At 48.1% G+C, this 27,959-nt stretch overlaps 1 protein-coding gene across 2 annotated transcripts in view; it reads right to left on the reverse strand.

Annotated features, from left to right (window-relative positions):
* Nucleotides 1–27,959, reverse strand: part of LOC119430989 (agrin-like) — a 412,147-nt gene that overhangs the window by 82,845 nt on the left and 301,343 nt on the right. For both annotated transcript variants that reach the window (XM_037698455.2, XM_037698454.2), the window contains exons 4-6: nucleotides 25,217–25,453; nucleotides 6,014–6,324; nucleotides 5,473–5,877 (exon numbers count right to left, since the gene is read on the reverse strand). In XM_037698455.2, coding sequence (XP_037554383.2) covers nucleotides 5,473–5,877; nucleotides 6,014–6,324; nucleotides 25,217–25,453 — 953 coding nt within the window. The remainder of the gene's footprint in view (nucleotides 1–5,472; nucleotides 5,878–6,013; nucleotides 6,325–25,216; nucleotides 25,454–27,959) is intronic.

The following is a 27,959-nucleotide window of genomic DNA, read 5'->3' on the forward strand; positions in this document are numbered from 1 at the left end:
TCGTACCTTAGTCACACCGCCACCACTCTTTACGAAACAGCAAATATTAGGTATTGACGACGTCATTAGAAAAAGTTAGCCGTTGTTATTTATTACAAAATGAAGACTGAAGCTGATTTATTTTTATCTAGCTATCTCCATAGGGAACACCGTTATGACCTGGGGCACAAAAATTACCACAAGGAGAAAATACGTACTAATTATGGTACCCATAAATTACCCCAGGAAATAGCGGACTTCCTAAACCGTAATTCGGTCGTTATACCTATGATGGTCGAAAACATGTCGATACACACTTTAAAAAAAAATATCACCACGTATCTTTTGTCCTTCCCCATTTAAGAACACACTAATATGAGTGTTCTGGTTCTAATGCAACTTGTTCTTTGTTTTATTTTGCATTATTTACCCTTTTTTGTTACATCGATTTAGAATGTGCCTATTTTTTCAGTATTGCTTCTATTGTCTGATTTCTTGTGTTGTGTTTCATAATAAGTGTTTGCATCAGTTCATGACTCTAACACACGTCTATCAGTTTGCTGGCTGTATTTCTATGATTTGTGTGTATTTTTTTTCATCAAGGCTTGATATATATATTTTTACTATTTCTATTATTTGCCCTACTGAGTGGTGTGTCACCTGGTGGGAAAGCTTTTTGACGCTTTGTCAGGCACTAGTTTGCCATTCCGTCAATCGTCGTGTCAACAATGTCTTCGTTGTCTAAACAAACTTGTAATAAACGTTTGGAAAACGCGCAGGCGCAAACCTGCCAACTGTGGAAGACGACGACGACCAGTGCGCGAGCAGCGGCACGAGAGCGAGGGGCAGTACGGGAACGCTGGTACGATCAGCGGCATCGACGACGTGCGATCAATGGCACGAGAGCATCTCTGTGACCACGTGACGTGTGCAATGAGGCACGCACTAGGTAAGTAAGCCACAACCGTGGAGCAGCCATGACTTCCAGGAAGCGTGCTCGTCTCGCACCGCGGAAACCCAGGTTCGATTCCCAGCTAGACAGAAATTTAACATATTTTCTTTTCAAAGCCACTAATTTACTTTGTTTACAGGAACCTCCCTGAGAAATGTGACTTCAATCCGAGCATCTTTAGACGGGTTTTTACTCTTTGTGGCGTCGGCCATTTTTCGTCACGGCACAGTTTTGCCAAGGTCACTGCAAGGTACCCGCCAGCATAGGCTTTAGCCTTCATAAATTATGGTTGATCCCTTTTTCATCGGAATTGGTACAACACGAAAGTGAGACGTGTCTTTACAGAAGCTGTTGCTTCGTGAATTCACGATGCGCTGCGACGAAAGGTCGGCGACCGTGCTGCATGTTTGCTTCGCGCGCAGCGTCCTGTTCGCGAGCGGTATAGTCGAGTCGCTTCGGCGAAGGCATTTTGGTCCGGCTTGGTAGTGTCTTGGGAAGCCAGTTGAGTTGCGACGCGCTCAGCTTCACGAATGCGAATGGCAGCGTGCAACTTGAAAACACGAAGGCGTTCTTCTTCACGCCTGCGTGTATCTCGCCGGACCAACGCAAGATTCGCCCGTCAACGGCGTTGCCTTTTTGCGCCGCTTAACGCAGCAGTTTTTTAAATGCGAAGCATTTCTTGAGCATTTGCCATGTTGACAGCATCTATCTATCTATCTATCTATCTATCTATCTATCTATCTATCTATCTATCTATCTATCTATCTATCTATCTATCTATCTATCTATCTATCTATCTAATTATCTAGCCGCCTACGTCTTGTTGCTCTCGTGCACGTATCGTTAACTTGGTATCTACCCAAATTGACCCACTATGACAAGAGTGGATGATGAACATAAATAATAGGTCATGACATGAATATCATGACATGTGTGTCATGTAGGTCATCAAACCGCTCCCTACGTCTTGGCGCTCTCATGGTCGTTTCGTAAACTTGGTCGGTACGAAAATTGGCATAGTATACGAACATAAATGATAGATCATGGCATGAATGTCATGACATGCGTGTCATATAGGTCATAAAACAGCCGCCTAAAATGAAAATGACCCAGCGAAAAAACATTAACACTCAAAAACCACTCAAATGGGTTCTGACGTGCGTACTAAGTGAAGGAAACACCAAAGGATAATGGTAGAAGTCATAGTCATGAGCTTGACTCAGCAAAAATGACAATGCCTCAACGAAAAAAGATTAACACTCAAATGGGTTCTGACGTGGGTACTAAGTGAAGGAAACACTAAAGTATGATGCTAGAACTCATAGTCATGAGCATGACTCAGCAAAAATGACAATCACTCAGCAAAAGATTAACTCTCAAGAACCACTCTAATGGGTTCGGACGTGCGTACTAAGCGAAGACAATACTAAAGTATAATGGTAGAAGGCATAGTCATGAGCATGACTCAGCAAAAATGACAATGACTCAGCAATAAAAGATTAACACTCAAGAACCACTCAAATGGGTTCTGACGTGGGTACTAAGTGAAGACAACACTAAAGGATGATGCTAAAAGTCATAGTCATGAGCATGGCTCAGAAAAAATGACAATGACTCAGCAATAAAAGATTAACACTCAAGAACCACTTAAATGGGGTGGGATGTGGTACTAAGTGAAGGAAAAGGGTCAATGGTTGAAGTCATAGTCAGGAGCATGGCTAAGGCTTTCACTTTAAGGTCTCCTAGGCGTTGCTAAAGGGACTCCTGAAGACTTAAGACACGATGTCATGACATGCGTGTCACGTAGGTCATGCAAAAGCCGCCTACGTCTTGGTGCTCTCATGGTCGTTTTGTTAACTTGGTAAGAATGCTTCGCATAACATCGATTCCCACAGGGCGTGGGATCTGCCGGCTTTTTAGTTGGTGCCATCGCAAGTGAAGCAGTAGGCGGCGTGTAAGCACTGCTGATACATGTTCAAGCTGCACTCCGTAGGTGACGAGGTGTCACAGGATAATCGGACGTGAAAGACAAACCATGTGCGCAAACTGCGTCATCACCTCAGGAAAAGGCCTACACCATCTACGTCAGGCTACACCGCGTTGGAGCCTCCACTGCGTTGAGACTACCGAAGCGCTCACTGTCGGCGTTCGTTAGTGTCATGGTGCAGTACTTCACCACTCCTAGATCGCGGCGCTATCCCTGTCAAGAAAGAGCACACTTCACGCGTTCGCGCCGAAGTCTTATTCGTTACAGGAAGTTGATGGTGGACCCCGGCATAAAACACTTTCGTTTTAATAGGCCTGATCTTCTCGCGTTCCGCCTGTCGCATCAACACGCTTGCAGAGATCCATGACAACCTCGATATAACTTGTGAATGTCTTACGACTCTGCTCGTTCTCGCAAACGTTGCTCGGCGCGAGGCTTACAGATTGCACGCCGCGTAAACAGCTCTCTGAAGCTGTTCAATGCCACCTAAGTTGATAGGTCAGGTTCGTGGTTGCGGTACAAGTTCGCAAAGTCGCTTGTAGAATATGGCGTTGGTCAGTTTCGTAGCCCCTTCCCACTCGCTCACACTTTCATTGCAGGCGAGCCCGTCCTCGACATCATGGTCTCCTATACTGCTGAAAATGGCAGGGTCGTGCTGACGAAATGCACCCGAGCAGGCCACGGCAGGCATCGTATAGCCGTTGGACGCGGTGACGGGCCTTCCGCCATAACGGGAATGGATGGCAGAGTCCTGCTTCGGTGATCCAGGTTTAAAGGTCTACACCGCACCTCCACCATGTGTGACGAGGTTCACTGGAGTCGTCGAACGACAGCCAGAAACACAGCGGCGGCAACGATGGCCCAGCTGGATGGGCGAACTGGCCGCGAGACACGCGATGGTGACGACGCTTTCTGGCGTGCCGATCATCTTTTGGCTCCAAATCACGCGATGGCCACGAAACTTTTTAGTGCCGTTCTTCTTCCACACACGTGTCATATTGCCACTTCCGGTAGCGTTTGCGTTTACCAGCTTCGGCTATGCTCGCACGTGATGACAACTGGAGAAATTCATTTTATCATGCAGTGTGGATGATTTCGTGCCAGTTGTAGTGTTTGGTGTCTTGCAAATTTGTTTCTTTTTTGGAGGGGAGGGGATTTCGACTTCTCCATTTTGCGATGTTTGCGCACTGCGCTTCTGTGCTACGAAACTGGCTTTCTGGTAGGTTTATGCCGTGTTGATTCAAGAAATGTCAGTTGTTAGTGCAGCGCTTCTCTCCTCCGTTTCTCTGCCTCTCTGCATCTGTTTTTTTTAGCCCTGCTTTCAACATTCCAACCACGAAGGAATACGCATATTTTCTCCAACAATGCTTGTGCATCGCAGGGCACAAGTTCGCCCAATAAACAGTTTCATTCTAGCTCTCTCTTTTGGCAGCGTTCCTGGTCCTTCAGCGTCACTACTACCTGGCACTGTAGTGAACAGTATGGTACAACTTACTCCAACCCAACAACCTTCGCCTAGGTCAACTGTGGAGGACACGTCCTTTTTTGGTGCACCAACCATATTCCTTGAGCGCTACAAAATTTTCTGCCACGTTTATCTCGTCCCTTACGTGTTGCGAAATAGTTGGACCCCGTGGCCTTTTGCGTAGCAGCCATGCCCGAAATTAGCTACAAACGCCCTAACACACACTGACGCTTGCCAGATAAAACAGCTTCCTTCGGAATTTGTGCACCTAGCGTTATATTGGACTTTAGACTCAGACTCTGAACGAACGCATGGGGCTAGTGTAGCAGCAGACAGAGCGCGTTATTGGAAAATTATGAAGACAGATCTGCACGTGCAGTAATCTGATTGAAATTAATAGAAAAATAACAATGCTACGGTAATAGTTATTTTAAGCATATTATTCGGCGTGTTGTCAAATACCTTTGCCTCTTAATAGTAATAAATGTCATGGCGGGCTGCACCGAATTAAAAAAAAGACACCACATTACTGCACACATTCAAGCATCTTGTGAAAATTTTTCTGCGATTGAGGTCCTCGTGAATATTCACGAAATAGCACGGATATAAAATATGATGAAGGTGCTTCAACTTGTTCTACGGTTCCTATGTTATTGACTCGTTATATATATATATATATCAACGAGTCAATGCCGCTGTACTTTCTGAACCACTGAATGAAGAGCTCTCTCAGAAAGCTCTTCATTCGGGTCCACTACTTGGAGAGATAGAACACGTCCAGCGGAAGACTCCAGGTAAAAGGCAAGAACTGACGAGAGAGGTCTCCCAACCAAGCGCGCCCTCGGACTCAAATTCGTGCGGTCACCGCAGTAATCGGAACGCTCACAACAACAATGCGCTCAACGCTGCCGCTTTCGACAGTCAAAAGCAAACTCGAAAAACCCAGAGTATTCCATACTTGAGTCAGTGAAACAGAGCAAGTGAACAACAAACAGCGCTGAAGCAGGGCGCCGACAAGAGTCATAGCCCCTTATAGCGTTGTGCTTTTCCAGTTACAGCAGGTGCAGCAATAAGCAACAAGGTACATACCTCGCAGACACCATAGAAGGGGCACTGGCGGCCGTCACACGGGTCCGAGCAGAGTCCCGGGTGCGCGACGGCCACGGGAGGCAGCGCAGAGCCTCCCGGGGCCGTGCTCCGCTGGCAGGTCTCGCGCCTGAGCTTGCACTCGTTGGGGTACGAAATTCCGTCTGAGCCGCACACGGGCTCGAACTCCTCCGAGCAGGGCGGGCAGTGACACGACGGCTGGCCGCTGCCGTCGGGCGCGCAGAAGGCGCCCGGCGGGCAGCGGTAGCCGTGGCAGGGCGCGGCCGCGTCGCATGGTCCCGCATACGAGATCCGCAGCTCGGCGTCTCCCGCTAGGCATGCCTCGCGCCGCAGGTGGCACGCCGAGTCGTAGCTCTTGCCGTCCGAGCCGCAAACGGGGCGCAGCACCTGCGCGCCAAGCAGTGCTCACTGCTCCGTACAATACGGAAGCATTGCTGAGGCAAAATCATCTTTCAATCTCGCGCGTTCCACAGAGTTCGGCTGCGCAAATATTCTCGATTCCACGAAGCAAATTCAGACGCACCTGTTCACAAGGAGGCGGGCAGGTACACGAGGCCTTTCCGAATCGGTCGATGGAGCACTCGAACGGGCACTGCAGGTCTCCGCAGGGGTTCAGGCCTTGCGAGCAGGCGCCCGCATACACGAGCCGCAGGGACCTGCGCGAGCGGCACGCTTCGACTCGCAGCAGGCACTCGTTGGGATAGGTGCGTCCGTCGGACCCACAAACGGGCCGCAGATCCCCGGGGCAGGCACCGTTGCAGCGGCAGATCGGGTTGCGCTGCTCATCCAGCTGGCACACTTGCGATGCCGGGCACTGCACGCCACGGCACGGGTCTGCACGAGAATAGGATTCGGTACAGTCGTTCGCTCCAGTTTCTCGATAGTAATTTTCTAGCGATGTCAACCTTTCCTGAATGTCATGTGCGAATGTGTGTTTCCTCAACCCCAAAGATAACGGACACAGGCTCGAATCATGCAGCTACAGAAATGGCTTCTTTAATCTTATTGTCCGTTAGCGAACGTCCTCAGTTCTCATGTCACTAGTAGCTATTGTCGAAAATGTATTTCGGCAGTTATTATTGCCGGCAAGCTACGCCACGCTACTTGCTGACACCCGCCTTAGATGCTGCAGCAGACAACACAGGTCCGGTGACTTCGGGGACCGGACACCAGGAGTAGCCGGTGCAAGAGAGATAGTGTTGTCCCAAGGAGGTCAACAGTGGCAAAATATCACACACAAGACAGTGAAGCAATAGAAGCCCCGACTCAAAGCACGTGTTTTGTAGAAGACATAAAAAGACAATACTAATTATGATCATTACAGCATTTATTTCAAAGAGATGTTAGTGTACGCTGCCTTAATCCAGGTTGACAACGAGAGCGCCGGCAGCGTGCCTCGTATTTCGCCCTAGTATCATTTTAGCTACGCGGAGTCTTAGGTCTCTAAATGTATCTTTAAGGGCAGAGCACACAAGGTAAAGCTCGTAGTAGCGTTTTTGATACACTGCAGCAAGATTTCAGTTGTGCACAGTTTATCAAACCAACGTCTACTAACTACGGGCTATACTAATTAATTTCTACGCATATAACATTTCATTAATTTCTTCCTACGAATATACTCTGCGGGGCGACAAATCAATGTGGTCAGTTTCTGCCAAATTGCCTTGAGATTGCATGGTGTCGCGGATTTGTGGGTTGTTTGTAAGATGTTCGTGGATGTTTACCAAACGTTGCAATTGGTAACGCCACTTTTGGCGGGAGTGTAAACAATCAGCCCTTTGAGATTCGGGATTGACAATGGCACTCAGACTCCAATATGCCTTTGTAATCGTGTTTAGTTATAAACGATGCATTGTAAAATTCAGTAACACATCACAGCGATATAGGCTAACGGTACGACTGGCGATTTTTATGCCAGCTTGTCGTGGCGAAGATTTGAACACCACAAAGCACTGATAGTTAGGCTAGGCTGTTTGATGCTTCATAATCTGTCGTTCAACACGAGAACAACAAGAAAGGGTCATTCAAATGACGTATGCAGGGCTACTAACGCTTCGAGTTTTTTTGAAAATGTTCATTTATAAATTAAGACAAGAGACGTATCGCAAGTTTCAGTGAAAAACGCATTATGATCATGGTTACATCGTGGACTTTGCAGGAAAAGCTAACATTTTATCAGCATTAAACGCGTTGAATCACGAGGCACGACGAGCTTGACCTTGTAGAAACTCGCCTCTGCGCTACAGTTACAGGCAAATGAAGTCGGCCACTAACAGGACGACTTCACTTGCCTGTAACACCTGCCGAAGGTTGGTCCATCAACTGAAGCGTTGGGCAATAAAGCAACGATTACTGCGAAGTTGTGAAAATCCTTTTCACTCATGTCTTATCGACTACTGGTCGTGCGTGCGCGCGCTGTCGCGCGCGTGTGTGTATGTGCTGCCTGCGTGAGTGTGTGTTTGTGTGTGTGTATGCCTGCGTGCGTGCGTGTCTGTGTTTGTGTGTGCGTGCCTGCGTGTGTGTGTGCGTGCGTGAGTGTGTGTGTGTTTGTGTGTGTGTGCCTGCGTGCGTGAGTGTGTGTATGCGTTTGTGTTTGTGTGTGTGTGTGTGTGTGTGTCGTTTGTGTGTGTGTGTGTGTGTGTGTGTGTGTGTGTGTGTGATTGCGTGCGTACGTGAATGTGTGTGTGTGTGTGTACCTGCGTGCGTACGTGAGTGTGTGTCGGTGTATTGTGACGCTCCTCACCGCATATTTCTACAGTCAATCAGCAAGCTGACGTGGCGGCTATCTTGGACGACCACCACATATTCGCGAAATTGCAGATGCGTTGCACGTTTTATTGCGATAGCAATTATATGGACACTCAAAAGCAGATTTCTGCCGTCGCCGTGAGGTTCCGTATGACGTCAATGGAGATGAAATCGTCGCCGCGCGCCGCCGAACGCTGTATGTGCGAGTGAAAGGGCGCGAGGGACGCGCGCTTTCACGGGGAGTGAACGCACGGCGGAGAACAAACGCGCGTTCTGCGCCGTGCTCCCTTAAGGGCTGCATAAGTAGGCGTCTCTTTCCTCCTTTACAATCACCTATATGTAGAGCAAACGCGCCTTCTTCCGACGCCTGAAAGGACGTGCGGGAGGGGGGGTGGGAGGGGGGGAAGGGAGGCGACGTTTAGCTGTGGCACCAAATGCCTATTTTATCAGAGGCTCCGGCAACAGTCACCGAAGCCGCACGCATTTTGTGCGAACGCGGGCAAAACGCCGACGGCGTCGACATCAGATCTGCGTGTTGCCGGTGCTGCTGCATGTCCAAGTTTATACAGCTGATAAAGCTACTATCATTACTCCGTATAGCTCTCTACAAATTTGCTATCGCAATTGATGCTTCGCCTTTCAGGTGAAACTGCGGCAACGTTTTTTCTGCACGCTGTCGTACCCTTTCCTTTTAAAGCGCTAAAGTCGCAGTATAGCTGCCAAGGACAATAAACAAAGTATTAGTCGATAAAATTTGCAGCTGCACGCCACGTTACATCATTCTGATGAAAACGCAAAATTGCATTTTGCAAAACTTCTGTTTCCCGGTACAGATTTGAAAACACGTGACCTGTCGACAGACAATCCGAGAGTCAACATGGCGGATAATGGCGGCCGTGCAGCCGCCATGCATGTCGAGAATAGAGCCCTTGGATTGACCTTGGGGCGGCGCTATTGCGGTTATCGCTTCGGCTGCCATTCTGTTCGTGTGCTCGTGGCACTCTTTGGACACGTGCACGCCTTCGCCTTCTACCACCGTTACAAAAAGGTAATGTAGTAACGCTGCCTTCTACTGTGTGCTGCAAGATTTTGTTTCTGTATCGACCAGTCTTCCAGCAAAGTAATGAAAACAGAAGTGTCAAAAAAGGAGACCTCCGCGCGGTTGTATCTCGGGCCAGCACGGGGAGCAACAGCAGGGCCACTTTTTTCCTCTTCCCAGAAAATGAAAGGTAAGCATGCACTCGTGTAGCGACCTGACATTATGGAAACGGCTATAAGACGAAAGCAAGGATCTTTTTTACGCGGTACATTTGGCTGTGGTGTTTATGTGCATTGAAGCTACCTACCGACAGCACTTCCTGAGTCGAGTGAGTGCTAGTTAACCCACTGACGAAAATTGCGCTGCGCTATATCTCGGCGACCGCTGTTCGTTCTATGGATGAATAAAAATACTGATAATTTATGTTTACTGAAGGCGTTGAACGCGCGCTACGCAGACGACGTTGTTACGTTAGAGGACACTACACGTCTGTTCTTGGTTAGTCATTGCAAGCTGCCTGGAGCTTCTCGAGGTGCGGAAACCAATTGAAGGAGCACTGCGTAGGCACAAAAAGCGCTACAAGCGCTGTTTTCTGCGTATTGCGTACTACGGCACCGGGCGCATTTTACGTTAAGAAGCGACTATTTTTGTGTGTCGCCAGAAAACAGCCTGCTTGTTTGTTCGTCTGCGGTGTTCGCGGTTGTTAACTGAGAACTAAGCAGCCGAGCAGATTTTGCTCAGAACGAGGAAAATTACCTTCGCGACAAGTCGTGGTGCCCCACAATGGGTACGAAGGTGCTTACGTCGGCGCTTAGCGAGCCACAGGCTCCTGCAACGTTTTGTTCTCCCTGTGCAACGGTAGCGGCGCGCAGAGGCGAAGGTGGAGAAAAAAGAAAGCTGCATTAGCCGGGAAGCCTGACAAGCATTCAGAGATCTTTGAATGCTATCGCGCTCCACTCTTAAAGGCGAAGCTTAAGCGTCCGTCAAATTTTTTCTCCACCTCCGCCTCCGTGCACCACTGCCATTTTACGCTGCCGAGGAGGCGAGCGCCATCTGAATGGCGTTTTTGCAAATAAATTACCCGGGCGAGCCGCTGTATAAATGGTAGAAATGCTGGAAAAGGTGTTTGTGTTTGAGTTTCCTCGTGACACAATTATGTTTTCTCGTACATTCAAATTACAATCCGATGCTATCATTTCTGCAGGTTGTGGTTAAGTCGTACTTTACGATTTTCTGACGCATTTTACTTTGAGAAATTCAATTATTTCACTAACGCATATGCGCCAAGCTGGAAGCGGAGGGCCTGCGTGGTTGGGGCGTTCCGGTATGATTTTCTCGGCCACGCACGCCGGCGCCCACGCCGACGTCGGATTTTCTGGACACGGGCCAAACAACTCGTACTCGTTTCCTCTTGCGTCTGCCGAGAAAATCACGCGCTCACCGAGAGCATGTAGACGACAAGGAGGCTTGATGTTTTTACGGCTACACCGGCAAAGTTTCTGCGTCCATGCGTGCACGCCGTCGCGTCGACTTGGACAAATTTTCCTTTTCAGAGCTAGTGTAATTTTGAGTCGCCGAGTAACAGAATTATGTTTCCTCGTGTGTTCAAATTACAATCCGATGCTATCATGTCTGCAGGTTGTGTGCAAATCGTACTTTACAAATTTCGTGACGCACTGTACTATGAGAAATTCAATTAGTTCAATAACGCACTTGCGCCAGGTGGAGGATCTATTTTAATGAGGATATATATGCTGCACTCCGGCACACCTGCGTGCGCGCGTGACGAACGTGTGCGCACGATGTATCTGTCCTTGATGAGAGGGCCCTAGCGGTCTATTGCATCGGTCGCGCAGAGTGTGCTACGACCTTAATCGACGTCAGGGCAAGAATGTTAAAAAATTACAATGGCATTCACTTCGTGAACGCGGGTTAACGCTGCTTCACATGGCGCGATTTTCACACAGCGACACAGCGAATTCCGTCGTTCAGCGACCGCCGCGTCGTCGCGGGCTCTCCGCGACGGGATTCCAACCTGTTTGTTGGTCGCGCCGTCGCGGAGTCGCAGCGATCGGCGCAATGTGGGCACGGCAACGTGTGACGTAACAGCAAGCGCTGTCGAAATAGGCGCTTTGCTGTTTTACCGCGTGTTGGAAGCTCAGCGAAGCAATGCCGCGCGCCAGTTTCAATGATGTTTTAACAGGGCGTACCCACCAGCGCCTGTTTCTCAGGAGCTTCATGAACAATTTTTGTTTTCTCTAGCTCACACAATTGGTTTAAAAGGAGACGCTGCACGCTATCCAGACCGGGAGCAGACGCCGCCTTCAACATACGGCACGTACCTACTTGATCGTCACCGTCGTGAACCTCTTCATCCCTACAAATTGTGCCAGGTGCTTGCACACTCAGTGGTTGCTTCTTCTTCTGCAGAAGCAAATACTCCTCCAGGAGAAGAGTTGCGGCTTCGATATATTACCGCAACAAAGAAAGAAACTGGAGTGTACTAAAAGAAACCACCCCACCGACGCTGGACTAGCCGCACGCTCATACTTGCGCTGTTGTGCAGCGTTTCACTCACCGCGGCTGCAGACTAAGCGATCATTAACTCTCAACGCTGTTAAACGTTAAAAAATGGTGTACTCATTCGATTTTCAAATAATAACAGCAAAATTTTAATACTTCACTAGTTCCACGTTGTTTTTAATTAGCGATGCAGGCTCCAATGTTTCGTGACCAGGGGGCGATCTTCGGCATCGCTGCGACGGAAATCGCGCTGTCGCAGGCGCATGTGAACGCTGTCAGCGAAAATCGCTGTGCGACGTGCGCGGCAGAACGATTTTTTTTTTTTCGCCCCAATCGCGCCATACGCCTATACGCGCAAGCGTGTGGACTCCGCGAACGTGCACAGCGGCGTCGAAGCACCAACGGAATGGGCGCGAACGAGGTCGATAGATTGATCTCGACGGTGCGACGCCTTGTGTAACGTCGGCAAGAGCTTAGCGTTACATCCACAGGGTGGACGGGAATTTTTATATCTACGCTTAAGAATGTTTTGACGACATTACGGTGTTAAGTATACGGCAATACAACCTCGCAATATTTCAGCACACATCGCCACGAGCAAACTTAGAAAGCCTGCACAGTTTCGTATTCGTAATTTTCGTGGATGGAAGCAAACAACCTGTGACTTCACATTTTTCTATTCTAATGAAATTATGTGTACTTTTTTTTAAATGTTTCCATTCCAGACGTATAGGATGCACAATTTTCATCAACTAGTGAGAGTTAGTCGCGCTTCAATTGCACGACCATAATTGAAGGCTTGGAATCAAATTTCAGCCTCGCCTTCGCGACCATGTGAATTGACCTTGCAGCTGTCGCGATGGAGCAGCCTACGAACATGCTACGGCGTTGGTGACATCGACAGAAGCCCAGTTTCGTATAGTGTTGACTGACCGGTCCCATGTTCGCCTAAACTTGGAAATATGTAATCTACATTAGGCATTTAATCTGCTAAATAATTTTATATTGGTGTAATGTTTGCACAAAGAATAAATTGTTTATTAGGACATTACATATCATACAGGAACCTGTGAGGCCTGACTAACTCAATTAACAATTTCGCTTCGAAACGTCCTTCGGCGTTGTTCATGTCGCACATTTCAGCACCACCGTAACGCACAGCTCAGTATTCGATGTACCACAACTTAAATGATTCCAAACTGTTTTGATTCGAAACTCCTGACGTCAAATTTACGTAACCACCAACGCAAGCATCGGGCGGTGACCCGCAGCGTTGTCTGAACCACCCAATCAAACACTCTCCTCTTTTATAGGAGGTCACCTTTGTTCGCTTTCAAAAGCAATAACATTGTCTACACTCAGCGGTTTTTCTCATCTAATTGGCTGACAAGAGGCGAGGAGCCGGCTGTAGTGGAGAGGGTTTCGGTGAGGCCGAGCCAGCACAGTGAAAATAGATAACCGCATGAAGAGGGCGGTGCCGGCTTCTCCGATTGGTTCGCTTCGCCTTAGTTAGCTTGCGGTGGCTGGTCGAAAATCGCGGCGGCGTGCAACGGAGGGATAAGAATGCTGCTAAAACGGCTCCTCAGCAAGGAAGAATTGGCAGAGCGATGACGTGTGCATGCGCAAAGGGCTCGATACCGTTTTACTGCCACGCAAAAAAGGCTTATCTTGCGCAAATAAATACATGCTCACCGGCAGGTATGATTAAAGTCCATAGATATTTTTTGCTTTCTTTAAGTAGCGACAAGCTTTGAAGTACCGCCGACGGATCTCATTGAGTGGCGCTCATTCCAGCAGCCATGTTCTTCCTAACGCTGTTCATCCGCATTCAATTGCACGCTGCTGCGAGCAGCGTAGATAGCAGCGGTCGTTGACGGTCGCATGCTATCTAGGAAGATAATGGCGGCCGATGGAGCAGATGTCGTTACTTAAAAAAGAGCAGGAAATCTAGGGACTTCAGGTACGAGTAGCGTGGGCCTGAGCCATCGGCGGGCCGCCATCTCCAATTCCTTTCGGAACGGGGCAGTCTGTGGCTATTCAGCAAAATTTTCAGTTTTGTTCGGCATATTGATGCTTTTTTTCGTGTACACGTCACTTTGACGTGGTGAGATTTCGCGGTTTTGTGAGGTCGCATGACAGACAGGCGAAGTGGGCGTAGCCAGAAAACATTGCATCAATAGCAGAGGGCTAATGGTGAAAAGGCGTTGAATCAATGATTATTTTTCTTTTGTGCGGTTTAATCATGTATGATCAGTGTGTAACATGTTATATCGGATGGGGAGCTATCGCGGTTTTCGTGACGTCGCGTGACAGACAAGCGAAGTTGGGAGTGTTTCGAAAATGTTTTGACCAATCGTGGAGGCTGATTGCAAAAATTGGAATCCAAACAGTTTGGCATCATTTTACGTTATGGGGAACCAGCGCTGGCCAGGAGGCGCTACGGCAGTTTGGGTGTGCAGCTGAAATATGCTGACACCATCCGATAGGGAGGCCCCGAAAATGGTTCGACATTTTGGATGATAACAGACGCGTGCCTGTATCAACGTTCGCTTTCGTTCTACGCATCGAGCCAAGCTCGGGCCATGCGGCCCTACCTGATGCGCGGTGGACAAAGCGCATGCGCTCATACGTTCTATCACGCCGGTTCCCAGTCAGGCCAAAACCTGGAAACATGTACCTCAAGCTGAGCGGTGGAATTGATAACGCGAAATCGCAGCATGTGCAGCTGAAAACTGTTCCTACCGCTCGCTAGGCTGTGTGTTATGGCGCTGCTGCAGGCACGCGAAGTTTCAGCGCTGGCTGCCCATAGCGCCCCGGATGTCAACAAAGCAGTGGATTTGGATACGACTGGCCGCTAGCCGCGGCTGTTGCTGTATTTAGCGACGACTTTTTAATTTTTGACGGGTTCATTTTCTAGGGATGAAACGTAGGACGGACGCTCTACATCTCCCGCGAACCGGTGCCGTGACGGTGACTCGAGGGAACGTTTGACGGCTGTGCGAATCAGGGCTTTCCGGGGTTAGGAAATGAACGTGCGTAGGAAAATTGATTTCCAATCGCTTTTTGAACGGAGGGAACGGATCTTTGAACGGATGCAGAAAAGCTGTGGCAGAACAACGGCACACAAGTTACGGCCTCTTTGTGTAACTAAAACAAAAAATGCGGGCAGCTTGCACTACTGGTGCACGTTATGTCACGTTGGCGAGAGTACTGGCGCCGCCAACGTAACGGATGCGTGGCCAATGCGCTCCGACGCGCCCGGCGTCTGATGACGCTCGCATAGACGCGCGCGCACGCACGCACGCACGCACGCACGCACGCACGCACGCACGCACGCACGCACGCACGCACGCACGCACGCACGCACACACACACACACACACACACACACACACACACACACACACACACACACACACACACACACACACACACCGATAAAGTCGGACTAACGCGCCTTAATGCTCTCTTGTGGTTTGACTTCTAGCTTTCAAGGTGAAAACTGGTGAGTCGTCGACGGCTGGCCAAGGTAGCGTAATGAAGCTTTCGCTTCAAATAATGCGCCGGCCTGTCCACTCCGTGAAAATCCGCGAAGAACCAGCGAAGCTGAAACGTGCGGCCCCGGTGCTTATCACTGGGTTAATCCCGAGGGTTCATTAAAGTAGTTCTCAAGATACGCTCACGTTCGGCTGCGACGGACTCTTACTTTCTCTTTCCTTTCTCTCTTTTGTTTTTCCTTTTCTCCTTTTTCTTTCTTTTTTTTTCTGCCTCTGTTTCATCTGTTCGCTCCTTGGTGTCTGCTGCCTTTTAGAACCTCTGGTTATTAGGACTAGTCAAGGTGCTTTTTGTAGCAACTTTTTTTCCTAATGCCTTGGCACCTTGTACCACTTGTTTTCAAGAATAAAGGTATTATTATTATTATTATTATTATTATTATTATTATTATTATTATTATTATTATTATTATTATTAAGAACGACGTGAGTGGCTGTATGCCCGCAGTCCGCCGTTGTCGCTTGCATTCGATGTCTCGAGTTTGCTCAGCGGCGTGGTTAGCAACATTCGCCCGCCCATTGCCGCTTGCGATTCTTCGAGATTAAATTGCTTCAAAATGAAATCTGTCCGTTACGTGAGACAATGAATGGCTCATACCCCCGTAAACACGGCCTCCCCATTACGACGATAGAAGAGAAGTGAAATTCTACGCTCTAATGATGAGCGGCAGCACAGCCAGCTGTGGAACAAAACGACGACGACGAACACGGGAGCAGTGGCACGAGCGCGTGCCGAGCACGAGCCGACGAGCCAGCTGCGGAAGAAGACGACGACGCTGATGATGATAGTCTTCTGTACACAGGCGATTTCGCCTAGCCGTACACGATGTCGCCTAGGCATATAAAGCTTCGCTTTACATAACAGCGTGATTGATTGATTGATGGATGAATTGGACCTGGTAGGGCTCAACCGAGACGTATCTTCAAGGTGTAGCCAAGACGTCCATGACCAATGCCTGAAGGAGGGTATGACCTGCATCTCAATATGTTCTACCAGGGTAACAGACTTTCGTGCTACAAAGAGACTAGAAGGTGTGGTGAAGTTTTTCAAACATAACGAGCTTATGCTTTTGCAGTCAGATAAGGAAGGCGGTTTTGTTGTGCTGCCAAAAGGCCGGTTCAACGATAAAGCGTTGGCGGCGGTGAATAAGAATTTCGTCCCTATCAGAAAGAGTGCTGTCAGGGTCAAGTCCAAGTTCATTGAGTTCTGCAAAAGCTTCGATTTGACCACCCTCGCTAAACAAATCAGGAACAGCAAAGAAAACAGTCTGACGGTTTTCATTACCGCAAAAACACATAAGCCCGAGATTCCTTTCAGAACTATTGTGAGTGAACGTGGGGCGTGGCAGCACTGCGTGAGCCTTTTTCTTTTAAAAAAGCTGAAGAAGCTTGATGTGGACGATCCTTTCCGTGTGGAAAGTTCTTTGGAGGTTGCGCAATTTGTAAAGTGTAATGACGGCATTAAGTACGGTTTCTCTGTTGATGTAGAAGACCTTTTCTACTCTATCCCTCAGGATAAGCTTCTGGTTTCCTTAAAAGAATGTATTGAGTACAATGATGTGGTAGAATTCCAGAATTCTGCGGGCCTGCCAGTCGACAACTTTTTAACATTACTTGAGTTTTATTTAAGTGTCACTTTTATTATTTTCAACGAGCAGCCATATCTGCAACGCCGGGGTGTCTGTATCGGCTCATGTGTCGCTCCTATCTTATGCGACATTTTTTTTGTCTTTTGTTGACCGATATTTGGAGCATGTTTTTAATGGGGGGCATGTCTTAAAGGTTTTTAGATATGTTGATGATTTTTAGTGCTTTTAAACAAAAAGGGTGACCTTACATCCCCAGCTTTAATTTTAGAAGCTTTTAACAACGAAGGCCAAGGGCTCGTTTTTACACATGAACTGCCTGACGCCACAGGCCTGCAGTTTTTGTATTTAAAGCTGACCTTTCGTGTTGGCCACTTCTGCTGGGCGTATCAACCGCGTGCTTTGAAGCAATTGCTGCCTTTTGATTCTGCCCATTCTAAGGTGGTGAAGCGAGCAGTAGGCAGTCTGTGCTTGGAATCAGCCCTGCGAAAATCGTGCGAGCACCAAATGCGGTCTAGTTTCGCAAACCAAGTAAGCCGCCTTTTGGCTGCTGGTTTCCCTTTGGCTGTTGTCAACGCCATAGCCGAGTCTTTGTTACAAAAAGTGAAGCTTGGAGCACGTAGGGCAAGAGCAGAGGTCCTACAACCAAAGTTGAGGCCGGAGGTAATACCCTATGTAGACAAAGTGTCACACAACCTTAAAAAGGTTGCTAACCGACACGGTGTACCTCTTGTTTTTTCTGCGCCCAACAAGCTTTCTAAGCTGTGCTCTCGAGTTTGCTGTGAGAGCAGGCGAGGCTGCCGTACTATGCACGAGAAGCCCTTTGTGAAGTGCTCCAGAGGGGTTGTCTATGCCATCCCCTTGCACCCTTGTGGGCAGTTGTATATCGGCCAAACTGAACGTTGCGTGAACGACCGCTTAAGGGAACATGCGCAAAAGATAAACAAAAAGGAGGATAAGGGCGCGCATTTGGTGGCCCATGTTACCGCATGCGGTTGTAGCGCTCGATTTTATGAGACTACCATTTTGGGCAGGAGTGGCAATGCCTCTTCTCGTCTTGCACTGGAGGCCTTCTTTATCAAGCAGAACAGAGCTCGGTGTGTAAGTGAGCCGTCTATCTCTTTACTTGACGCCGAATTTGACTTCTTGCGCAACCGTCTTTAATCTACACGTGCCTTTCTTATCGTCTGGCCTGAGCATGCGTGACAAGAGGATATATAAGTGTGTACAATCCTTCCTTTGCATCAAGCAGTTGTGAGTAGCGCTTGTCCTTGTTTGTCCCTTTCTTGTGTCTGTCTTTTATATTGCGCTGAGTTACTTGTTCAGTTTGTTGAATGAAGCCCAGAAATCATCATCATCATCAGCCTATATTTATGTCCACTGCAGGACGAAGGCCTCTCCCTGCGATCTCCAATTACTCCTGTCTTGTGCTAGCGTATTCCAACTTGCGCCTGCGAATTTCCTAACTTCATGATCCCACCTGACTTTCTGCCGTCCTCGACTGCGTTTCCCTTCTCTTGGTATCCATTCTGTAACCCTAATGGTCCACCGGTTATCCATCCTACGCATTACATGGCCTGCCCAGCTCCATTTCTTCCGCTTAATGTCAACTAGAATATCGTCTACCCCCGTTTGTTCTCTGATCCACACCGCTCTCTTCCTGTCTCTTAACGTTACTCCTAAGATTTTTCGTTCCATCGCTCTTTGTGCGGTCCTTAACTTGTTCTCGAGCTTCTTTGTTAACCTCCAAGTTTCTGCCTCATATGTTAGCACCGGTAGAATGCAATGATTGTACACTTTTCTTTTCAATGACAGTGGTAAGCTCCCAGTCAGGATTTGGCAATGCCTGCCGTATGCACTCCAACCCAATTTTATTCTTCTGTAAATTTCTTTCGCATGATGAGGGTCCCCTGTGAGTAACTGACCTAGATAAACGTACTCCTTTACAGACTCTAGAGGCTGACTGGCGATCCTGAATTCTTGTTCCATTGCTAGGCTATTGAACATTATCTATGTCTTCTGCATATTCATCTTCAACCCAATTCTTACACTTTCTCGATTAAGGTCCTCAATCATTTGTTGTAATTCGTCTCCATTGTTGCTCAATAGGACAATGTCATCTGCAAACCGAAGGTTGCTGAGATATTCGCCGTCGATCCTCACTCCTAATCCTTCCCAGTCTAAGAGCTTGAATACTTCTTCTAAGCATGCAGTGAATAGCATTGGAGAGATTGTGTCTCCTTGCCTGACCCCTTTCTTGATAGGTAACTTTCTACTTTTCTTGTGGAGAACCAAGGTAGCTGTGGAATCCTTGTAGATATTTGCTAAGATATTCACGTATGCCTCCTGTACTCCTTGCTTACGCAATGCCTCTATGACTGCTGGTATCTCCACTGAATCGAATGCCTTTTCATAATCTATGAAAGCCATATAGAGAGGTTGATTGTACTCCGCAGATTTCTCGATTACCTGATTGATGACATGGATATGGTCCATCGTAGAATATCCCTTCCTGAAGCCAGCCTGTTCTCTTGATTGGCTGAAGTCAAGTGTTGCCCTGATTCTATTGGAAATTATCTTGGTGAATATTTTATACAATACTGAAAGTAAGCTAATGGGTCTATAATTCTTCAATTCTTTAACGTCTCCCTTCTTATGGATAAGTATAATGTTGGCGTTCTTCCAGCTCTCTGGTACACTTGAATTTGTGAGGCATTGCGTATAAAGGGCCGCAAGCTTTTCAAGTATTATATCTCCTCCATCTTTGATTAAATCTACTGTTATTCCATCTTCTCCAGGCGCTTTTGCCCTGGTCATGTCTTTCAAGGCCCTTCTAACTTCATCGCTAGTTATAGAAGGAGCTTCTGTATCCGGTTCATCACTATTTCGAATGAAAGTAGCTTGGCTGTTTTGGGAACTGTACAGGTCAGTATAGAATTCTTCCGCTGCTTTCACTATGTGATCTAAATTGCTGATGATGTTACCATGCTTATCTTTCAGTGCATACATCTTGCCTTGTCCTATGCCTAGTTTTCTTCTTACTGATTTCATGCTGCATCCATATTTTACGGCTTCCTCAATCTTTCCGACGTTATAATTTCGAATATTCCTTACTTTCTTCTTGTTTGTCAGTTTTGACAGTTCAGCGAATTCTATCTGATCTCTTGAATGGGACACTTTCATGTTTTGTCGTTTCTTTATTAGGTCCTTTGTTTTTTGGGAGAGCTTCCCTACAGGTTGCTTTGGTGCCTTACCTCCCACTTCAATTGCTGCTTCTGAGATCAGCCTAGTTACGGTTTCGTTCATTACCTCTATGTTATCTTCATCTTCCTGTTCTAAAGCTGCATATTTGTTTGCGAGCACCAGCCTGAATTGGTCTGCTTTCGCCCTTACTGCGTCTAGATTGGCCTGTTTCCTCTTGACTAATTTCACTCTTTCTCTCTTCAAATTGAGAGAAATCCTAGACCTCACTAACCTATGGTCACTGCACTTTACCTTACCTAACACTTCTACATTCTGCACTATGCTTGGCTCGGCAGAGAGTATGAAATCTATTTCATTCTTTGTTTCTCCATTAGGGCTTTTCCAGGTCCACTTCTTGTTGGTGCGCTTCCTGAAGAATGTATTCATTATTCGGAGCCTATTCCTTTCCGCGAATTCTGCAAGCATCTCTCCTCTTGCATTCCTAGAATCGATGCCGTAGTTGCCAATTGCTTGTTCGCCAACCTGCTTTTTGCCCACTTTTGCATTGAAGTCGCCCATGACTACAGTATACTGAGTTTGCACCTTTCTCATTGCTAATTCCACATCTTCATAAAACTGTTCTATCTCTTCATCATCGTGAATGGAAGTTGGGGCGTAGGCTTGTACTACCTTCATTTTGTACCTCCTATTCAGCTTTATTATGACGACTGCTACCCTCTCACTAATGCTGTAGAATTCATCAATGTTTCCCGCTATGTTGTTATGGACTAGAAATCCTACCCCGGATTCTCTCTTATCTGGAAGACCTCTGTAGCAGAGGACGTGGCCGTTAGTCAGCACTGTGTAAGCTTCACCAGTTCTTCTAACCTCACTAAGGCCAATAATATCCCAGGCAATGCCTGATAATTCCTCAAATAGTCCTGCTAAGCTAGCCTCACTCGAGAGGGTGCGCGTGTTGAACGTTGCCAGGTTAAGTTTCCATTGGCCGTCTGTCCGGACTCAGAGATTCTTAGCACCCTCTGCCACGTCGCAGGTCTGACCGCCGCCTTGGTCAGGTGCTCCGCAGCCACTGGGGACTGAGGGCCATGGGTTAATTGTCGGAGTCATCAGGGAGGTAGTGGCCGAATACTGCACCAGGGAGGCCAATTCCTGTTCTGGTGAGGGAGTGACTTTGATGAAGCTTAGTGGGCCTGCCTAGTTTGGTTGCACCTGCACTAGTATAGCCCCACTAGCTCTCGGCAATATGTATTTTTTTGCCGGTGTCAGGCACCACTCCATGCCTGAAAATGTGGTGGGATCGAGCAGGATTCGAACTTACGACCTTCAGATTTGAAGTCGGGTGTTCTACCTCTACTCCACGCCACCAATGCCCAGACATACAAGGCAAAAAAAATCCACTCTGTGACGATGGATGACCAGAGAAGCTGTGTATGTGGTCATTGACCATTGCTCCGGTGAAACGTTCCAAGTTTGCGGGATCGGGGCTACACAGTGTAGGGGCTGGGAGTCATGGTCTCGGAGCCCGACGTTCACTGCGGGTCGCTCTCTAGCCTGTGCCACCGTAACGGGTAGCTGGCCTACGCTACCGGGGCGTCACACGGAGGCTAAGCGGGCCCACGCCATCGTCCGACTAGACTTGATGAGGGTTGCTTCGTTCGTGATGAGTACGAGGTCGAGAGGTAGGAGAAACGGAACAACAGGTTTATTCACATGAAAGAGGCAAACTTATTTACATATCAATGTGATCATCATCGTACTGGCCGGAGTACGGAGCGCAGTACATCATAGCATGTTAGCGCTACTACGTCTCAGCAGGCAACATTGTTCTGGGAGAGCATTATCTAGATCTTGGAGCAGAAGGGAGATCACTACATGTTAGATCAGATGGGAGAGCACTAGCTATATATTTCACGGAGATCACTCTAGATGAGCCGAAAAATCTGCTTAAAAGCCTTCTGTCTTCCTTAGATCCCTACGTCAGGGAAACCTGCGGACACACCTTCCTCCAACTGGAGCGTCCAACGTCGCCGAAGGCTCCGCCTTGAGGGCAAGGGTGCGCATAAACACTCAGGCGCCTTTGTTCCATAAACACACCTGGAAAAGTAGCCTCGGGCGCACTCGGGTAACTGTCGCAGAGAACGGAGGGGACGCTCGTAGACGTAGGTGTCACGCTTGACCCAATATGGCGCGTCTTGGCTCCTAGGATGGCCCAGCAATTAGCTGCTTCGTCTGTCGAACAGCCATGGCGGCTAGTAGCGGCAATAACAATTCGGCGTAGAACGCACTTTCCCGAGAGTTTCTCGGTCCCAGCGTCAAGGTCGGCGACGAAGTGGCATCCAGCAACCACTTATTCGTCGAAATGTGTCTCGCCATGGTGTCGCCGCTGTCTTTCCCGTGCGGCGTATTTTCAACTCCACCAGGCGATTCGTCACAGGAAAGCAGGGGAGCGTTGAAGGTCGCTGTCCTCGCAGGCCGTTCGTAACAACAGACGGTTCGCATCTCTTTCCGCCTCGCGGTCCTGGCGGGCAGCACGCTTACGCTTGGCGTCCGCAGCCGGCTCATCGTCAGTGGTCTCCTTTTGCCACCGCCGCGATGACGGTAGAGAATCCATCTCACGAATAGGGTCGACAGTAATGCATTAGATGAATCAATATTGTGACACAACGTATTGCCACCGTTGAAACAAGTTATGATGAGGCATGTACTGAAGCGGGACTCCACTCTGGCGCTTTCCTAAGAACATGACGCCATCTAGTGCCGCCACTGCGAAGCCTGCCCGTGGCCTCCGAATTGCATGGCGCACTGGGGCATTCAAACGCCGAGAAACGCGTCGTGCGGCAACCGGGCTTCTCTCGTGCTTCGATGATGATCATGATGATGATTTATTGGCATCGCCTTTGAAACTGGGCAGCGACATATGTCCCCTAGCCTGCTTGATTTGATCAGGTATACTATACATGTTCTTTAGCATTTTTGCATACCTCTCATTAATCTTTTTCTTTTTTTTTGAAAAAAATTTACCTTGTATTGCTACCTATGATTTTAAGAGATCAGGTCGTATCCATCTTCTCCGTGCTTTTTTTTCCACCAGTACTCTAATCGTCTCTTTCTTATCTCTACGGCTGATCTGTTGATGTTTCCTTCCACTTTAAACCCAAGTGCTTCTGGGAGTTGCACGTTACCTACGGTTCTCGCTGGGTGGATCCCGTCGCATTCCATTAGGATGTGCTGAGTGGTCTCCGGATCTTTACTGCAGCATACACATGCCTCATGTAGTTCCGCATATTTGCTCCGGCATGTTTTGGTCCTTAGGCAACCGGCTGGAGCCTCAAATAACAAGGCACTGCCCTTTGTGTTATCGTAACAGACCTTCTTTATGGACACGCTGCGCCACCTAGTGGTTGCGTGGCCTCCGAGATTAAGTGTTTTCCCTGGCTTGCCGCATACTCAGGGCCAAGACGGTCACTCAAGAGCGGCACAGTGCATTCTTGGCGGAGCTCGCTCAAGCTATGGCGCGAGAGGCGTTCAGTTAAGAGCGGCACAAAAGTAGCGCATTTGTGGTGCAGCCAACTAATGCATGAGGTTGCTGTGCTAGAGGAACCCTTCTGACGTGTCTGATTCTTCTCAGTATTGCATATATTTGAGGCACCTAAAGCATTTAAAACGCCTACGGGCACATACCCAGTGGGCCAAGTTGGCATCAAAGAGGTTCATTGAAGACCAGCACAGACTGAATGGTGGTTCAAGTCGGTTTCTACGAACAGCGGTCCTGTCCCGCATTTACAGTGATCCACGTCAGCGTGAAATAGTTTCTTTAAAGAGCGGCACGTATGTACACTTTGCCGCATACTCAGTGACCCAAGTTGGTCCGATGGTGGGTTTGAAACTGGTTTCCCTCAGCAGAGCAGCACTACCCATTCGACCACGGATTACCCACTGACCCAGGAAGGCAGTAAAACGGTTAGATACACGTATACAAAGGTAGATTAGGTAGATGGTCCCCGGAAAGTGCGTGAAATACCCAAAGGATGCTAGCGCATTAAAACGACCATGACGGCGTTAGGCCATTCACACCATCTGTGTCGTGACATACATGCCATGACTAGTATGTGATTTCAGTGATGTTATGACATCAGATGCGCATGAATTTCTCGTCATTCATGTGCCGAAGCACATGACATGTCATGCGATCTATGTCACTCATTTCATGACACGCATATCAGTTGTATCATGACATTTATGCCATGGCATCCATGTCAGGTTATGCACGCATGTGATATCCTGATGTATACTGAGGTAAAGCAACGACCACGATGATATCATGTCATTCATATCATTTATGTCATGGCTTGTCGTGGCATTGAGGCCATGGTATGTCATTCATGTTATGTATGCATGCATCACTAAAGTGTTGACACGCGACGCGACTCGTCAGCCTAGCGCCTCAAAGTGCTGGCTTGCACGACTGAAGCTCCCAGAGGTGTTATGTGGGAATGCCAGGCGTGCGGTTTACCAATAAAAGCACAAAAAGCCAAGTGCGTCCATGATCTAATGGGTAGATCATCAGGCTGCTGTGTTGAAGGAAAACAATGCTAAACCAATCTTCGAACGAGTAATTTTCTTTTTGTCATCTTTTTTGCATGAGTTTTATTTACTTATTATTCTCTTTTTATTTTATTATTAGTATTTTGTTGTTGTTTCGCAATCGACAACGACGTTTCAGAGCTTCGATAGAACTCAGCAGCACGCCAATTTGGCAGAAGTAGGCTAACAATGGCATTCACATTACAACGGAGTCGGCATAAAGTCATCGCATGTTAGACATTGGTAACTGAAGATGGCGCAAGGAAGCACACCAGGGCACACCCTGCTGATATGTCTTATAGGTGCAGTTAAGCACCGCGCTAAAGAAATATCGAACCCTAACCACCTGCGCAGCTTTTGTGACGCAAAACACGACGAGGGTGAACAAAATCGAAACAAATAATAGGTCCTTAGGAGAGCTCCGCCTATGCGACCGTCTTCCGCGTGGAGTCGTTGCAGAAACGCGCAGAACCGTGTGTCCCACTTACCGCAGGGTCCCGTGAAACGGTGCTGGACGTCCCGCATGGCGTTGCAGGCCGCCCTGCGCAGTTCGCAGCTGTTCGGGTAATCGCGGCCGTCCGAGCCGCACACGGGTCTCGAACCACGGGCGTCCCCGTACGAGACACACTTGTCGGGGCAGACGCAGTCGGCGCCGCGTCCGTCCAGCGTTGGGCGGCACTCGGCGCCCCACTCGCACCGCTTCTCCAGGCACGGGTCGGCGACATCTGCGGGAAATTTGTAGCACGCCCTGGTCAGGCGGGCGAGAACTAGCACGAACACCGAGCACAGCTTCACTGCCATGGTGCCAACCGCCGGCGCTCGCTCGCCGTCAGCGCTCGGTCTCAATGGCGGACGCATCGATCGAGCCTGGACGCGCGTGCGCATCGCGCTGTGGCGCCGCGGCGTTCGGCAGGACTTTCGCGGAAACTCAATCAGCATGCGGTTGGCCAGAAGCGCGCTCAACGAAATGCGAATCGTGACTTAGTAGCACGAAACAAGGAAGACCATCAGGAGGGCGCACGATGATTTCGAGACACGCTGCTTGCACATTGCATTAACCGGTGGTCTAATAAGTTGGGGGATAGCACATCTCGCAGGGTACTCAAAAACCACTCCACATTTATCCGGGACTGGAACCACAGCTCTTAATCGTATACCACTCCCCTGTTGCCTTTCTAAAACTGTATTCTACTGCGCGCCTTCCACAACTAGAGTATGCCTCTGTAGTTTCAGGCGGAGCGTGCAACCCTAATTTTACCTCATTGAACGCGTCCAGAATAAATTTATATCTATGTTAACTTTTGTCGTTCTGGCGGCCATAGTCCAGCCCTCTCAAATATACCTCAACTTACACCTCTAAAATCAAGATGCATTAAATCAGACCTTTTGTTCCTATAAGGTGGTTATACATTGTCCTAAGCTTCTTGAATACGTGCAATTTTACATGCCACAAAACTATACCAGGCATCATTCCACGTTTTCTGCATGACCATTCGACATAAGAAGCTCGACTATGGCTGGACTGCAAAAAAAAAAAAAAAAAAAAAAAACATGCGATAAGCCTGTATTGACAAACGTAAAAATTCATTTCCTTTGTGTTTCATATATGATAATCGTGTTGTAAGATTAACTGCCTTTCACGTGCGCCTCTTTTTTCTCTGCTTCCCTTTTTCATGTAGGTTTGTCTATCACATTTGTTTTTGCTGAACATTACATTTTTTCTGGCGTATTCCTTTTCAGATCATCCGTACGATGGCCGGGCAGCTGTTCCTGGGCACTAATAAACATTTGATCTTTATTATTAGCAGGGAAGAAGTTTGGGCGTGTCGGTAGATCATTGTACTTTTTAACTGGGATACATAGTGCAGAGTGCATAGTGACTACGTTTAGCAGCAGTGATAGCTGGCGATGATTGTGTTAGCACGCCGTCTATTCTGTTACCTAAGAAAGAGCTTGAATCGTTGACGCCACATGAGTGCCTTTCCTTTTCTTCATTCCCTTCGGTGTGTCTGTTGCAGTGTCATCCCTTTGAGTATATATATGTTTACCAGCTGCAATAAATCAATTGTTGAAAGTTAGCGCGCGTGCCGTGTTCTTCTCAGTTCTTGTGTCATTCTAGCGCTATGTATCCCAGGTAAAAAGCACTTTATCATTAATATAATAACTATTGTTACTATATTATAATTATTTCTTATAGTATTGTTATTATTAGCCGCGCTCTTCTGGTGAAACCTCCTGCTCGGCACTCTTTGACGAGAATCTCATGAGCGAGTGCCTCAGGCGTCTGAGACCATCTTTGTCCTGCTGCTCAGATGGCATCCTGGCCGCCATTATCAAAGCCTGCGACAGTATCTTTGTACCTCTGCTGACATCAATTTTTAATAACTGCTTGAATAATTCCAGTTTTCCGCATGATTTCAAAACTGCTCGTGCTGTTCCTGCCTTTAAATCCGATGTCAAAACGTATGTCGTAACCTGTCGGGCAATCGCTGCTGACAGGTTCCTTGTTATTCCAAGCTTTACGGATTACTTTTTCGCAGTTCCTTGTTGTTCAATGTAAAAACATGTTCTCCTTCAATTGAGCCTGGATTTATTTCTGGCCGTTCAATCACCAGCAACCTTGTTAGATTTATGATGCGGGTTTCCACGCCCGTCACGCCAAAGGGTAAAGTCGATGCTGTGTAGTGCGACCTCACCAAAGCCACTGACTTAGTCAATCCTCATCTACTACTCGAAAAACTTGCGCACTATGAGCTGTTGCAGCTGCTAGTGTAACTCTACTACCCAGCTATCTCCTCGACAGGTTCTTTTTTGTGAGCGTCAATGATCAGTCTTCTTCTGTTTTTGCGGTATCTAGGGACGTGCCCCACAGTTCCACGTTAGGTCGTGTCTCTTCCTAATTTTCATCAATGACGCTTCCAGAAGCCTTCATTTCTTTTTTACGCTCGTTGCCTTTTCCCAATAAATTTTACTCTCTCTCTCTCTCTCTCTCTTTACGCTGACAACGTCAAAATATTCAAGGAGATACACAGTATGCAAGACTGCCGCGCTCTGCACTAGAGCAATGCATGGGCCCGGCCCCGGCCCACTTAATGAAGCTCGAGTTCAGCCCGGCCCGTGATACCAAGCCCAGGCCAGGCCCAAGCCCGGACGTACACGACCAAGCCCAGCCCGGCCCCGGCCTGTGGTTTTAGGCACGATCCCGCCCTGGGCCCGTGTTCCTAAGACCTG

Source organism: Dermacentor silvarum, chromosome 10, assembly GCF_013339745.2.
Source record: "Dermacentor silvarum isolate Dsil-2018 chromosome 10, BIME_Dsil_1.4, whole genome shotgun sequence".
Lineage (NCBI taxonomy): Eukaryota > Metazoa > Arthropoda > Arachnida > Ixodida > Ixodidae > Dermacentor > Dermacentor silvarum.